The 15,731-nt window shown below is 42.3% G+C and overlaps 1 protein-coding gene across 1 annotated transcript in view; it reads left to right on the top strand.

The window, feature by feature from the left end:
* Fam175b (family with sequence similarity 175, member B) overlaps positions 1-9,894 on the top strand; it is a 37,548-nt gene extending 27,654 nt beyond the window's left edge. Inside the window, exons 7-9 of the mRNA XM_013021889.1 lie at positions 719-740; positions 2,500-2,614; positions 7,806-9,894. Coding sequence (XP_012877343.1) covers positions 719-740; positions 2,500-2,614; positions 7,806-8,269 — 601 coding nt within the window. The 3' untranslated portion in view covers positions 8,270-9,894. The remainder of the gene's footprint in view (positions 1-718; positions 741-2,499; positions 2,615-7,805) is intronic.
* The last annotated feature ends 5,837 nt before the right edge of the window (positions 9,895-15,731 follow it).

Below are 15,731 nucleotides of genomic sequence, written 5' to 3'. Positions count from 1 at the left end.
TAGAGCGCTTGCCTTGCATGCATGAGGCCCTGTGGCTCAAGTGGTAGAGTGCTAGCCTTGAGCTGAAGAGCTAAGGGACAGCGCCCAGGCCCAGAGTTCAGGCCCCATGACTGGACCAAAAAAAAAATAAAAAACACCGCTCATAGCTCAATTCAGTTCTGCCTCCTTTTGAGACCACTTACTTTGCTTCTGGCCTGCCTCTTTCAAGTGGAAGGATTGCAGTGGAGCCTGTTCATTCTTAGTCATCCACACAACAAATATTTATGGAATCATCCTCAGTGATCCAGATGCTGAGCTAGATACTAACAGTACTTTCCCACATTCTTTTCATCATCATGTGTTCTTGCTGGTAAACCCTAAGCACAAAACAGTCTTTTAACTTGCCTTTCAGGGCAAGAAGGACAGTGGCTTGTTAGAAGCTCTCCTCAGGCTAGAAAAAGCTTTTGTTAGAAGAAGTCTCCAAAGAATAAAGTAAGGAATGAAGGCAGCATTTGAAAGAGGGGGAAGATTGAGTGCAGTCCTGGGGCACAAGGAGAGAGCATACAGTGGCAGTCTCCAAATTAGGCTTTCCCTTACCACTCACTGTATCTGGAACTCTACATGCTCACTGGTGCGAGCTTACTTTCTGAAAGTTTCTGGTATTTCTGCTATGGGAAGAATGTGCAGTGGAAAACAGCTTTTGTCCTGAATTCATGTCCATGCCCTTTCAAACTGTCAGCACAGTCCAAAAGAACTTCAGAGTGACTATTAGACATTTCCTTGTAGATTAAAGAAGGCCAGCTCTGAAAATACTGATATCTCATAGTGATTATTACAACTTCAAATAGTTACCTTTTATTAAACCTTGACTTTGAAATGTATTATTCTCTTTTCCAGCTTTCCCTCATTATTATTTTCCTGTTAAATCTTTTCTTATCTCTTTTTTTTTACTTTGTTGGTTATAAATAAATGTTGAAAGCATCTCATTGCTGTCTTTTACTCTTCGTTTGTAAGCTACATTAGTAGCAAAAAATTTCCTTTTCACTTCAATAAAAATGGTGAATTAGGGCTGGGAATGTGGCTTCATGATAGTGTTTGCCTAGTACAACAAAAACAGAAAAGGTCAGAAGTGGCGCCATGACTCAAGTGGTAGAGTACTAGCCTTGAGTAAAAGAAGCTCAGGGACAGTGCTCAGGTCCTGAGTTCAAGTCCCAGGAATGACAAAAAAAAAAAAGAATTAGCTGGGCTTCAGTGGCTCATGCCTGTAATCCTAGCGACTCAAGAGGCTGAGATCTGAGGATCATGGTTTGAAGCCAGCCCAGGCAGGAGATTCTTACCTCAATTAAGTACCAAAAAAGCCAGAAGTGGAGCTGTGGCTCAAGTGGTAGAGTATTAGATTTGAGCAAAAAGTTCAGGGACATGCCTAGGCCCTGAGTTCAAGCCCCAGGACTGGCACATATACAAAAAAAAAAAAAGATGAATCAAGGGAAAAGATTGTATCTTTTTGTTGTTGTTGTTCGATCGTGAGGCTTGAATTCTGGGCCCGGGTGCTGTCTCTCAGCTCTTCAGCTCAAGGCTAGCCTCCTACCATTTGAGCCACAGCACCACTTCCAGCTTATGTGATGCTGAGGAATGGAACCCAGGGCCTCATGTATGCTAGGCAAGCACTCTACCGCTGAGCCAACTTCTCAGCCCAAGATTTTATCTCTTATTCGTAAGAATTTATAAGCTGGGAAGTCGGGCTCAGTGGTAGAGTGCTGGCTTTCACATGCATGAAGCCCTGGATTCTTTTCCTCAGCACCACATAAGTAGAAAAAAGCTGGAAGTGGCGCTGTGGCTCAAGTGGCAGAGCGCTAGCCTTGAGCTGAAGAGCTCAGGGACAGTGCCCATGTCCCAGAGTTCAAGCCCCATGATCAACAAAAAAAGAAAAGAAAAAAAAAGAATTTATAAGCTGAATTGTACAAGGATTAAGAAAGGAAATCAATGGATAAGAACAATCTGGACCCAGGTATGGCGGTGTGCCACTGGGCTCCAGTGGCACATGCCTGTAATCCTTGTCCTCAAGAGGCTGAGGCAGGAGCATTTTAAGTTTAAGGCCAGTCTTGGCAGCATAGCAAGACCCTGTCTCAAGAAAGCAATCCTAGTTCCTTGGGCCTTTCTATCTCATGTGTCTGTTTTGAACTTGATTTAATCATCTGGTCTTTTTCTAAGTTTGTAATAAGAATGAATTTATGGGGTCTGGGAAGGTGGCTCAGTGATAGAGTGCTTGCCTTGCAGGCCTGAGGCCCTTGGTTCAATTCCTCAGCACAACAAAAGCAAAAAGAAAAAAGCCAGAAGTGGCACTGTGGCTCAAGTGGTAGAACACTAGCTTTGAGCTGAAGAGCTAAGGGACAGCGCCCAGGCCCAGAGTTCAGGCCCCACAACCGAACTCCCCCGCCCCCCCCCAAAAAAGAATGAGTTTATGAAGTGCCTTATGCTTGAATGAAACTAACCTTTCTTTTTATGTTTTCCCCTCCTCAGGCAGTGTGTGCAGATGTCGAAAAGAGTGAGCGAGTTGTTGAATCTTGCCAGGCAGAAGTGAATAAATTAAGAAGACAAGTCACTCAGAAGAAAAATGAAAAAGAACAAGAAAGAAGTATGTTTCTTAGTAATTTTATCATTAGTATCAGGGAAATGACTTTTTTTTTGGTACTGGGGATGGAACCCAGAGTGTTGTACCTGCTTTGCTACTGAGCTACATCACAGCCCTGAAATGTCTTATTTTAAGTATCCAATTAGACATTAAGTGGCATGAGTTCTATTCAGCAAGCACCAAGTTAACTTGTTTGTTTTTGTTTTTGTTTTTTTTTGGGGTCCGGTCGTGGGGCCTGAACTCTGGGCCTGTGCACTGTCCCTCAGCTCTTCAGCTCAAGGCTAGCGCTCTACCACGTGAGCCACAGCACCACTTCCGGCTTTTTTCTTTTTGCTTATGTGGTGCTGAGGAATTGAACCCAGGGCCTCATGCATGCAAGGCAAGTGCTCTACCACTGAGCCACCTTCCCAGCCCCCCAAGTTAACTTGTTTAAGGAAAGACATTCCCTTGTCACTAAGCTCTTCCTAAGGAGAAGGGCTATTTTTTTTTTCTTCAATTTTTTTATTGTGATTAAGTAGTTACATAATTTCCCAAATTTCACAGTATTGTGGGATAGTGATGCCCAGTTAAAGTCACAAACACATTCTAACTTTCCTGGAGCGAATTGTCTATCACACTCTATAACATTTATGAGTTCTATGAGCTTTGCGATGCAGTTATTTCTTCCACATTGGGTGGTATGTACATTTCTTTTGTTTTGCATAGCATCAGCTGTTCCCTCTTTCCCACGTGTTCCCTCCCTCCCATCGCTGCCACTGAATTGCTTAGTTCATCTTGGTCAATGTCCAGTGCAGCTGATGGGTCCCGCTGTTGTATGTTTTTCCCTGGTTCCCTCTAGTTTTGTGTCGTCCTGGTTCCCCTCCGGTGTGCACATATATACCATACATGTGATCATCAGCATGGGGTTATTTAGTAGTGGTTTGACCAGCTGAGTGGAAGTCCTTTGTTTATTAAGTCCTGTTAATTTTGTTGTATCACCTAACATTTTGGATTTAACATCCACTTATCAGGGAGACCATGTGCCGTTTGTCTCTTTGTACTTGGCTTACCTTGCTCAACATGATTTCTTCTAGTTCCATCCATTTCCCTGCAAATGCCATTATTTTGTCCTTTCTAATGGCTGCATAATATTCCATTGTGTATACCACAATTTTTGGATCCATTCATCTGTGGTGGGACATCTGGGTTGTTTCCATATCGTGGCTATTGTGAACAGTACTATAATAAACATGGAGGTGCACGTGTCCTTGTATACTGGTTCCTGTTGTTCAGGATAGATGCCTACAAGTGGTATGACTGGGTCATAAGGGAGGTCAATATTTAACTTTGTGAGGACCCTCCAGACTGCTTTCCAAAGTGGTTGTATAAGTGTACATTCCCACCAGCAGTGTAATAGGGTTCCTCTTTCTCCACATCCCCTCCAGCATTTGTCGTTGGCTGACTTGAGGATGTGGGACATTCTGACTGGGGTAAGGTGGTATCTCAGGGTTGTCTTTATTTGCATTTCCTTCACAACCAGGGATGGTGAACATTTCCTCATGTGCTTCTTTGCCATTTTTATCTCTTCTTCTGAGAAGTCTCTTTAGTTCCCTTGCCCATTTAGTAATTGGTTTGTTGGATTTGGGAGGGATTAGTTTCTTGAGTTTCCTGTATATACTGGATATTAACTCCTTGTCTGATATACTGCTGGTAAATACTTTTTCCCAATTAGTTGGTTGTCTTTCTAGCTTTGTTGGTATAGCTTTAGCTGTGCAGAGCTTTTTATTTTAAGGGAGTCCCATTTGTTACATCTCTGTAATTTGTTGTGACCCTGGGACTCTGTTCAGGAAGTTCCTTCCTGTACCTATAAGTTCAAGTGTCTCTCCTACTCTGTCCTCCAGTAGTTTCAGAGATTCAGGTTGATGTTAAGGTCTTTAATCCATTTTGAGTTGATGTTGGTACATGGTGATAGGCTGGGGTCCACTTTTATTTTTTTTTAACTATTTTTTTTTGTCTTTTTGGTACTGGGGATCGAACTCAGGACGTTGCACTTGCTAGGCAAGTGCTTTGCCACTGAGCTACATCCCAGCCCATTTTTGTTTGGATTTTTTTTTAAAGTTCACGTGGATTTTTTTTTTTTTTTGCCAGTTGTGGGGCTTGAACTCTGGGCCTGGGTCCTGTTCCTCAGCTCTTCAGCTCAAGGCTAGCACTCTACCACTTGAGCCACAGCGCCACTTGGGGTCTACTTTTAGTTTTCTGCATGTGGCTGCCCAGTTTTCCCAGCACCAGTGGTTGAAGAGGCTGTGTTTCTTCCACTGTATGTCTTTGGCTCCTTTGTCAAATATCAGCTGATTGTAGGCATGTAGTTTTATTTCTGGATCTTCTATTCCATTGGCCTTCGAGTCTGTTTTTGTGCCAGTACCATGCTGTCTTTGTTATTATGGCTCTATAGTAGAGTTTGAAGTTCGGACATCGAGATCCCTCCCATGTTGTCTTTTTTTCCTAGAATTGTTTTGGCTATTCTAGGTCTTTCGTTGTTCCATATGAATTTTTGGACTGTATTCTGTATTTCAGAGATGTACGTCATTGGGATTTTAATAGGAATTGCATTGAACTTGTATATTAATTTTGGCAGTATTGCCATTTTCACTATATTAAGTCTGCCTATCCAAGAGCATGGAAGGTCTTTCCATTTCCTAGTGTGGGAAGGGCTATTTTTGCAGTAGCCTTCAGGTCTCTTAAAAACTGGAAGAAAAAGTGAGGATAGAAAAGCTGACACAGGGCTGGGAAGGTGGCTCAGTGGTAGAGCGCTTGCCTTGCATGCCTGAGGCCCTGGGTTCGATTCCTCAGCATCACATAAGCAAAAAGAAAGTCGGAAGTGGCGCTGTGGCTCAAGTGGTAGAGCGCTAGCCTTGAGCTGAAGAGCTGAGGGACAGTGCCCAAGCCCAGAGTTCAGGCCCCACAACGGGACCCAAAAAAAAGAAAAGAAAAGAAAAGCTGACACAGAAGTTAGAACAGGTAGTGGCGCTGTGGCTCAAGTGGCAGAGCACTTGCCTTGAGCTGAAGGACAGTGTTCAAGCCCCACACACACACACAAAAAAAGTTCAAATAAATCCAGTAGGTCAACAGTTGTATTAGATTTATATCAGGGTTGTGATGCAGACTTTTTTTTAAAATTTAATTTTATTGTCAAGGTAATGTACAGAGGGGTTACATTTACATACATAAGACAGTATATTTCTTTCTTTTCTTTTCTTTTCTTTTTTTTTTGCCTGTCCTGGGGCTTGAACTCAGGGCCTGGGCACTGTCCCTGAGCTTCTTTTTGCTTAAGGCTAGCCCTCTACCACTTGAGCCACAACACTATTTCTGGCTTTTTCTGTGTATATGATACTGAGAAATCTAACCCAGGGCTTCATGCATGCTACACAAGCACTCTACCACTAAACACATTCCCAGTTCCTCCCTCCCCCCCCTTTTTTTTTGTTGGTCGTGGGACTTGAACTCTGGGCCTGGGCACTGTCCCTGAGCGCTTCAGCTCAAGGCAAATGCTCTGCCACTTGAGCCACAGTGCCACTTCTGGTTTTCTGGTAGTTAACTGGAGATAAGAGTCTCATGGACTTTTCTGCCCAGGCTGGCTTTGAACCATGATCCTCAGATCTTAGCTTCCTATGTATCTAGGATTACAGGTGTTAGCCACCAGCGCCCAGCATGATGTAGACTTCTTTGTCAGATTTTTGCTTGTTATGCATAAATGTATATCATGAAGCCTAGGGATGCTAAAATGAAAGTTAGGTCTGAGAATCTAATAATTCCAATATAGTAACAGATTTAACATTTATACATACAATTTATAAAATGTATTTCAAATAATATCAAGTGTAAAAGACAATTTTGTGAACTAACTTCTAATTTAACAAGAACATATATAATCCAGTTAAAAGGTTATTTATGTTTCTAGGAAAATGTTGATTTTTATAGAAATAATTAGAAATGTTCTGGGCATGATGTCATACTAGCGCTCAGGAGACTGAGTCAGGTGGACTGTGAGCTCAAAATCAACTTGTGATACATAGTAAGACGTGGTCTCAAAAAACAACACACACAAAAAAAGGACAAATTGGGCTGGGAAGGTGGCTCAGTGGTAGAGCGCTTGCCTTGCATGCATGAGGCCCTGGGTTCGATTCCTCAGCACCATATAAGCAAAGAGAAAAAAGCCGGAAGTGGCGCTGTGACTCAAGTGGTAGAGTGCTAGCCTTGAGCTGAAGAGCTCAGGGACAGCACCCAGGCCCAGAGTTCAGGCTCCACGACCGGACTCAAAAAAAAAACTAAAAAAAAAAAAAAGGACAAATTTTAGATGAACTTAGAATAGTTGAATCAATAATAGAATAGTATTCAGAATAAGTTATGGTGGTACATTAATATATGCAACCAGAATTTACTAATTTTTTTTTTTTTGGTTGGTCGTGGGTCTTAAGCTCTGGTCCTGGGTGCTGTTTCTTCAGCTCAAAGCAAGCGCTGTACCACTTGAGCCATAGTGCCACCCAACACAGAGCTTTTTAGCTTTTGTTTTGGTTGGGTGGTTTGAACTCAGGGTCTTGGGTGCTGTCCACTTTGAGCCACAGTGCCAGGGTTTTCTGTGGTTTAATTGGTGATAAGATTCTCACAGACTTTCCTGCCCTGGCTTGCTTTGAACTGGGATCCTTAGATTTCAGCCTCCTGAGTAGTAAGATTACAGGTGTGAACCACTGGCTCTGTCAGCTTTTGATCTTTCAAGGAAAAGAAAGTTCCTAAGTGCATGCTTAACTGGGAGCTCTAAAGGAAAATAATACTTGATGTGAAGCTCGGGAAAAGCCCAAGTTCACATGACATGGTAGTGCTTGTTTCAGGATCTGGAGTGATGTGTGTTCTATACTCTGGGCCCTACTTCTAGTCAGATTATTTTAGCTTTTCTGAACTGTGGTGTCTGCATATTTAATGGAAATTATGCAGCAATGATAGGGCCAGGGTTACAGAAGGCTCTATTGTGCTTGAGAATTAATGTATCAGGTAATACTTTGAAAAAAACTATAATGTGTTATGAAGTTGTAAAATAATGATAACAATTTTATAGCCTTGCTGCATTTTTCTAGAATGTTCAGGTTGACTGTATGACGCACTAAGATGCAAATCTATGAAAATATTGAAGTTGTTACAGTGTTCTTCCTGTTTCACCCAGGACTGCAGCAGGCAATGTTAAGCAGACAGATGCCTGCTGAAAGCTTGGAGCCAGTGTTCAGTCCCCGGATGCCCTATTCTGGGTTTACAGCTGAAGGCAGAAGTACACTTGCAGATGCAGAACCCTCTGATCCTCCTCCCCCCTACTCTGATTTTCACCCAAACAATCAAGAAAGTACTCTGAGCCAGTCTCCAATGGAAAGGAGTGTCTTCATGCCAAGACCTCAAGCTGTGGGTTCTTCCAATTATGTTTCCACCAGTGCCAGACTGAAGTATCCTGGAAGTGGAACAGATCTTCCTTCCCAAAGAGCAGCTGGAGACAGTGATGAGACAGATGACAGTGATTATGAAAATTTGATTGACCCTACAGAGCCCTCTAATAGTGAATACTCACATCCGAAGGATTCAAGACCCGTGACACATCCTGATGAGGACCCCAGGAACGTTCAGACCTCCCAGATTTAACTAAACAACAGAAACTGCTAGGTAATGTGTTTCTTAATGGCTTATGGAGAGAGTCTGTTGAGAACTCAGTCTGGGAGGAGAACTGCTTTCTCAGATACCGTGGCTCCCAAAGGGAAAGTCCTTATGCACAGAACTTGAAGGAGACTCTGTCCCTGGTCCTCAGCTCCAGACGCAGTGTGCAGGTTTCATGACAGAATCATTAAGATAATCAAATTGTCCTAATTCTGGTGCAATTCACGGATGTACTGGTAAATTTAGGTGAAGTGAAACTTATCAGTATAGTTTCTGTTCTTTAAATCGGAAATTAGAGACTAAGCACAATTAGTCTATAAATGTTCTATAAATCAAAAACTTACCTCTTGCACTATCATGCCTTGAAATTTACTTTTTCAATGGGAAACAAGTTTAGCAGCAGCTTTCAAAGAACTTCTTTCTATGATGAGCCAAATTAATCTTTGCCAGAAAAGAAATTTTATTAATTCCAAGAAGCCTGATTGGAACAAATCAGACATACCTTCTCTTGTCTGCATGATTGTAAGATCAGAAGGGAGGGCTTTGTTTCAACTTTTTTCTACTAGCCTGATATGTATTGTCACTTAAAATGGTTGCCTTTTTAAAAAAATATAGAAATACTAACTACGAGTAAGTAATCACCAAAATAAGTATATCATAAATAAGTTAATTTTCTTTCGGTGGGTGACAGCAACTGGCCTGTTACACTAGCATACTGTGGTCTCTGGAGACTTCGGAAAGACACAGAGTGGAAACCAGAGGGGCGCGTGCCAGACAGACAGATTCCAGACATGATGGCGTTAGCTGAGCTCACATGTGAGGGATAGAACTCACTTAGATCATCTGAAAAACCCTAGTGTTAGTTTTATTTGTGGAGGAAAGGAATTTAATAAACTTGGGGAATCTTGATGAATAAAGGTTGTTTTAAATCTCAATAACCATACTTTTTTTTTTAACGTTGTCATTTGGGAGATTATTACAGAATGTATAGAGACAGTTGGGATGAACTTACATTTTTACTTAATTACTGCTTGTTTTCTACTCTGGCCCAGAATGTGTGAAACCACTAAGACATTCATGAGTCTGTTGAGCTCCTGGTTTGGATATGGCAAGATCCAATGTTTTATGAGAAGGTCACACCTGGAGTTCATACATGAGGCTTAACTGTTCTAGACTAGTTGAAGCCTGTAAGAAGAAGGAAATCATTAGAGAGGCTTAAAATCTGGCTCCAAAAAGTAGCTTCGTCTTCTGGGAGGGATGTTTACTTGTGAAGCCAGCTCTCAACAGAATCAGCAGTGATGGAGACTGCTATTCCTCGGTGTGCACGCTGTGGGTCTGTGTGGTAACCATCAGGTTCTGTCTGCCTTACACCACTGCCATTTGATTTGAAATGTTGCAGATCATGGTATCTGTAAATGTATTCGTAATTTTTATCCGCTACCTACTAGCAGCTTCAGCACCAGTGTGAACTTAATTTTGTTTTAAGTGCCATTGCCATCTCCTCTGTTCAGATTTTGACATTCAGGAAAATATTATTTTTATGCCATATTGAAATCTACAGTGTATATCTGACAAAGCAGTTAAATGTGACAATAAAACTTATTTAATCATGATACCATTGTTTTAATGTCTGTTTCAGTATTTGACAAAGTCTTGCTTCATTGGACTCCTTCTGGCATTTCATAACAGATGAGGGGTTTTTAAAGAATGTTAAAACTCATATCCAAGCTCACGCCTGTAATCCTTGTCACACAATATCCTGGATCTGAGATCTGAGGATTGTGGTTTGAAGCCAGCCCAAGCAGTAAGTCTGTAAGACTCAGATCTCCAATTAACATCAAAAAGTTGGAAATGGATTTGTGGCTCAATTGGTAGAGTGCTAACCTTGAGCAAAAAAAAGCTCAGGGGTAGTATTCAGGCCCTGAATTCAAGTCCTGGGGCTGGCACCAAAAAACATATCGAATCCCTACAGTCTTTATGTGTCCACTAGTTTCAGGAGAAGTTGGTAAAGGATTTCCGATTTCAAGGAGAGCACATTGAGTGCCAAGTTACCTAGATAATCCCTCAAGTATGAAGCTGGCTCTCGGGAAGGTCCCCACGAGGACCTGTTCTACAAGAAATGTGTCTCGCCTGGGTCGCCCTGTGACTACTGTGATCTCTGCTGGGTACCCCAAGAGCATCTTGGGGTATGTGGGCTCACCTTAGAGGACCTACTCCCAGTGATTATGATCTGGAGAGCCACTGCAGCTGAGTCATGTGCTTCTTCCAAAATTCAAAGTGTCTGTAAGCAGGATTTTAATTTTCCAGTTATTTGGAGAGACTGCTCTTTCTCCCCTCTCTCTCTGTGTGTATGCACCTGTACTCAGGCGGCTTCTAAACTTTAATCCTCAGATCTCAGCCTCCTAAGTAGCTCAGATTATAAATGTGAGCTGAGCCACTTAATGTGTTCAGTTACACATTTTAATTGGATTTTCTGGAGTAGGATCAAAATGTGAAAATAAGTATTGTTCCCAAATATTTATTATACACATTTCACAATTCCAGACACAGGCAGTAACACTAGCTGCTGTTTGTCTACTAGCACATTTTAATCTTAGCCTCATGCTTGCTAGGCAAGCACTCTACCATTTGAGCCACTTCTGTCACTCTATGCCAGGGCCTACCTGGACTTTACTCCTCTTATTTGTGCTTCCCTTTGTCACTACTATACCCAACCATTGGTGGTGATGGAATCTCAAGAACTTTTCAGTTTCTGCCCTGTTTGGCCTCTAATCATCATCTGCCAAGCTCAGCCTCCCAAGTAGTTATGATTGCAGGCTTGAGCCACTGTGCCTGGTACTAATTAGTGACTAAATAATACAAAAATAAGAAGGCTAGACCTGATTTTCCTAGACTGTAGCTTTTAGTTACTAAATGATACTTACTCTTTTACAAGATTCATCCTTTCCCACAGTAAAACTGAATTCTGCCAGATAGGAAGTCTGAAGGATTATTATGGTTTTTGTGATATTCTAAATAAAGCAGGACTTGGAGTACAGCGCAGCTGTTCACTCGAGCTATCTGGTCCCCAGACACTTGAGCAGGGCACTCCTAGAAGCAAGACCTTGGAACATCCACCAGGAGATGGTCTTTTGAGCGCCAGTCATTACCCAGAGTGCAGGCTGTAGTATACAGTACTTTTCTGTGTGTGCTGGTACTGGGGCTTGAACTCAGAGCTTCACTGTCTCTCAGCTGTAGTCACTCAAGGCTAGCACTCTACCATAGCTCTACTTCTGGCTATTTGCTGGTTAATTGGAGACAAGAGTCTCATAAACTTGAGTACCTGGCTGGCTTTGAACCATGATCCTCCTGAGTAGCCAGAATTACTCATGAAGATATGGCAAGAGGAATGAATGACATTGATGCTAATGATAGTCAAGTGGTCATTCCCATTTTGGTACATTTCCCAGAAGAAATGGTCTCTGCAGTTATTAAAAAGACTGAAGTAGGGGCTGGGAAGGTGGCTCAGTGGTAGAGCACTTGCCTTGCATGCCTGAGGCCCTGGGTTCGATTCCTCAGCACCACATAAGCAAATAGAAAAAAGCCGGAAGTGGCACTGTGGCTCAAGTGGTAGAGCGCTAGCCTTGAGCTGAAGAGCTGAGGGACAGTGCCCAGGCCCAGAGTTCAGGCCCTATGACTGGACCCAAAAAAAAATAAAAATAAAAAGACTGAAGTAGAAGCCATAAAAGGCTTCTTGACATGGAGAGATAGTTTCTAGATGTCAAGTGGAGAGGCACGGATATCCGAATGGTGTGTGAGGTATGATTCTTACGGGGGCAAGGTTATGTAGGATTGTTTTGATAGAAAGCAATGTGGAAGAGTATTGAGGGAAACATTAACTGTGTTCTCTCTGGGTCATGATGATAGAGGTAATTTTTTTCCTTTTCCTTTTCTCATATCTCATAGGTTTTTCTTTTTTCTTTTGTAGTGTTTGTATAATAAGACTTCAAAAATGGTGGGTCATGGCCTGTTGAATTATTTCCAATATATCCCCATAGAGTGAGTCCTGGAATCATTCCTGGTTCCCTGAGTCTTGTCACACCACACTCAACTTCCTCAGCTTTGTAGTCAATAAAAAGATGGCATAATTGGCTGCTAACTTTCCTGAAGCCTGACTTTCTTATTCCCAGATAAAATCCCATGCTTACTTTTTGTTTTACATGGAAACACTTTTATTTTCCCTAATAATTCTGGAGCCAGTTCAGCTTTTGTTAGTTCAGAATCCATTGCCTAAATTTCCAAGAAGCCACTTTGCAAGAAAGCCGGGCACTGGTGGCTCACGCCTGTCACCCTAGCTACTCAGGAGGCTGAGCTCTGAGGATCACGGTTCAAAGCCAGCCCAGGCATGAAAGTCTGTGAGACTCTTCTCTCCAATAAACTGCTCAGAAAACCAGAAGCGGTGCTGTGGCTCAAGTAGTAGAGCACTAGCCCTGAGCTGAAGAGCTGAGGGACAGCGTTCAGGCCCAGAGTTCAAGCCCCACGACTGAAAAAAAACAACTTGAGTTGCAGATGATTCAAAACTACTAGAAGAACTATTTGTATTGCTCTAAGGTTAAGGTGCTAGGTATCACATGGGTTTTGAAGTATTAAAATGTAAGGATGATTTCCATGATTTTGTAGATACTCTGCAAAAGTTCCTGTGTCCTGTCTGCTGTCATTCTTTAGCATGGACCTCTTCTTGCTGGGCATATTTAGAGCATATTAAATATTAGGAGGTGTAGATACTTGCTAGTCTGTCCAAGCCTGGGAAGTTCTGATTCCAAAATAAGCATGTACTTGATTGACATGTGCTATAGCCAACACATTGAGGTTGATAGAGTTGGAGTCCCCTAGGCTCAACTGCTTACAAACCGATGTGGTTTCAACTCTACTGCAATGACTCCTGCAGAAGCTCCTTCTATTCCAGTGAGTCTGTGGGCCTAACACTCTACTTCCCTGATTCCACCAGAGAACTTGTAGCTTTTGTAGCTCCACCTCCTTAGACCACCTACTGAGGTGGAAATATCCCAGTTTCAATGTTTAGGTTTTCAGCTCTTTGAAAATATTAATTTATCTGATATTCATTTCATATAATGACAAGTGTTTGCTTGCTTTAGTACTGAGACTTGAACTCAGGGCCTGGGCATTGTTCCTTAGTCTTTTCATTCATGACTGGCACTCTACCACTTGAGCCACAGCTACACTTCTGGCTTTTTGGTGGTTAATTGGAGCTAAGAGTTCCAGGCTTTCCGGCCTGAGCTGGCTTTGAACCGCAATCCTCAGATCTCAGCCTCCTAAGCTGCTAGGATCATAGGCATGAGCCACCTGTTCCTACCTGTTGTTTTTTGTTTTTGTCTTTTAAATCAAATGTTTAGTGACAACCAATTTCTATCATTCATTGTACCCTTCACATATAATTGAACGTAGTCAATCTCAAATGAAAACATCTCTCATTTTCTAAACCCTGGCCATACATTTTAGTTTCTCTCCAATTAACATTGACTCTGTCTAAACAAAATCAAGAATGTTTATGTGTGAATTCTCCTTAGTGGTATCATTGTTTTGAGCAACGAAAAATAAAGCTCAATATGTTATTTTGAATATTCCATGAAGACAGTCTATTAATATCTTTAAATTTCACTGGGAGTCAATGATCACACCTGTAATCCTAGCTATTCAGGAAACTCAGATCTGAGGACTGAAGTTTGAAGCCATGTAAGAAGAAAAGTCCAGTCGGGTACTGGTGCCCCATGCCTGTAATCCTAGCTACTCAGGAGGCTAGATCTGAGAATCACAGTTCAAAGCCATCCTGGGGAAGGAAAGTCCGTGAGACTCTTATCTCCAATTAACCACCAGAAAACCAGAAGTGTCATGGTGGCTCAAAGTGGTAGAGTGCTAGCCTTGCACAAAAAAGCTCAGGGACAGTTCCCAGGCTCTGAGTTCAAGCCCCAAGACAAAAAAAGAAGAAGAGGAGGAGGAAGAGGAAGAATCACCCATGAGAATTTTTTTTTTTTTGGTCGGTCGAGGGGCTTGAACTCTGTCTTTAGGCGCTGTCCCTCAGCTCTTCAGCTCAAGGCAAGCGCTCTACCACTTGAGCCACAGCGCCACTTCCACCCATGAGAATTTTAATTCCTATCAACCCCCCAAAAGCCAAAAGCAGTTCTGTGGTTCAAGTAGTAGAGCACCAGCCTTGAGTGAAAAAAAGCTCAATGACAATGTACAGGCCCTGAGTTCAAGCTCCATAATGGCACACAAAAAAGAAAACAAGGTGCTGGGAAGGTGGTTCAGTGGTAGAGTACTTGCCTTGTATGCATGAGGCACTGGGTTCGATTCCTCAGCACCACATAAGCAGAAAAAGCCAGAAGTGGCGCTGTGGCTCAAGTGATAGCGCACTAGCCTTGAGCTGAAGAGCTCAGGGACAGCGCACAGGCCCAGAGTTCCAGACCCATGACTGAAAGAAATAAAACAACTGTCCTGCTGAGACCAGCTTCAATTGCCAATCAGCAGGATTGTAAGCCAAATGGTTTTGATTAGCTTTATTTTATTAATGTTTCCATTATTATAAAGCTGTTATATGTAATTTATTATATGTAGATATTTAGCATTTTATTAGCTTATAATAATTATACAGAGGGAGATTTCATTGTTACTTTTCCACATATATAGTTGATAATTTATTTATTATTGTTTTAAGCTATTACCTTAGAATTACACCTGTATTCGTAGCTATTCAGGAGGCTGAGATCTGAGTGAAAAAGCTGATTAGTTAGGCAGCTATTGCTACCTGCTACTTGTGGGAACAAACCTAGGCATTACTATTAACACTTGGTTGACAGTGAGAAAATCCTATGATGCACAATACAGCTCACCACCAGCACTCTGGATCTGAGGAAACATAGAATGCACAACATTTTTTTTTCTTTTGCAGTCCTGGGGCTTGAACTCAGGGCCTGGGCATTGCCCCTGAGCCTCTTTGTGTTGAAGGCTATTGCTCTACCACTTGAGCCACAGCTCCACTTCTGGCTTTTTCTGAGTAGTTCACTGGAGATAAGAGTCTCATGGACTTTTTTGCCCAGGCTGGCTTTGGACCACAACCTCAGATCTCAGCCTCCTGAGTAGCTAGGATTACAGGTGTGAACCACTGGCACCCAGCTTAGAATGAACAGCTTTATAAATTGATCAAGCCAGCTAACATCCAGATCAGCAAAGAAAGGCCTAAGGTTGGGGTTTCCCCCACTCCAGCATGGCCACAGAAGGCCACACTACACAGTAGAAAGATTCTTGAACTCAGATCGAGATCTGCCACACATATGTACAATCACACCTCCGTGGATCTCAGTTCCTGCTCAGCACAGGGAAAAGAGACATGTGGGAAATCTCATTGTGTCCAAATTCTGGTGAGTCCATCTCCCTGGAAAGTTCACAGGCAAAG

Source organism: Dipodomys ordii, unplaced genomic scaffold, assembly GCF_000151885.1.
Source record: "Dipodomys ordii isolate 6190 unplaced genomic scaffold, Dord_2.0 Scaffold58, whole genome shotgun sequence".
In the NCBI taxonomy this organism is placed as follows: Eukaryota; Metazoa; Chordata; class Mammalia; order Rodentia; family Heteromyidae; genus Dipodomys; species Dipodomys ordii.
Note: the sequence above shows the minus strand (reverse complement) of the source record. Positions and strands in the feature narration are given on the sequence as shown.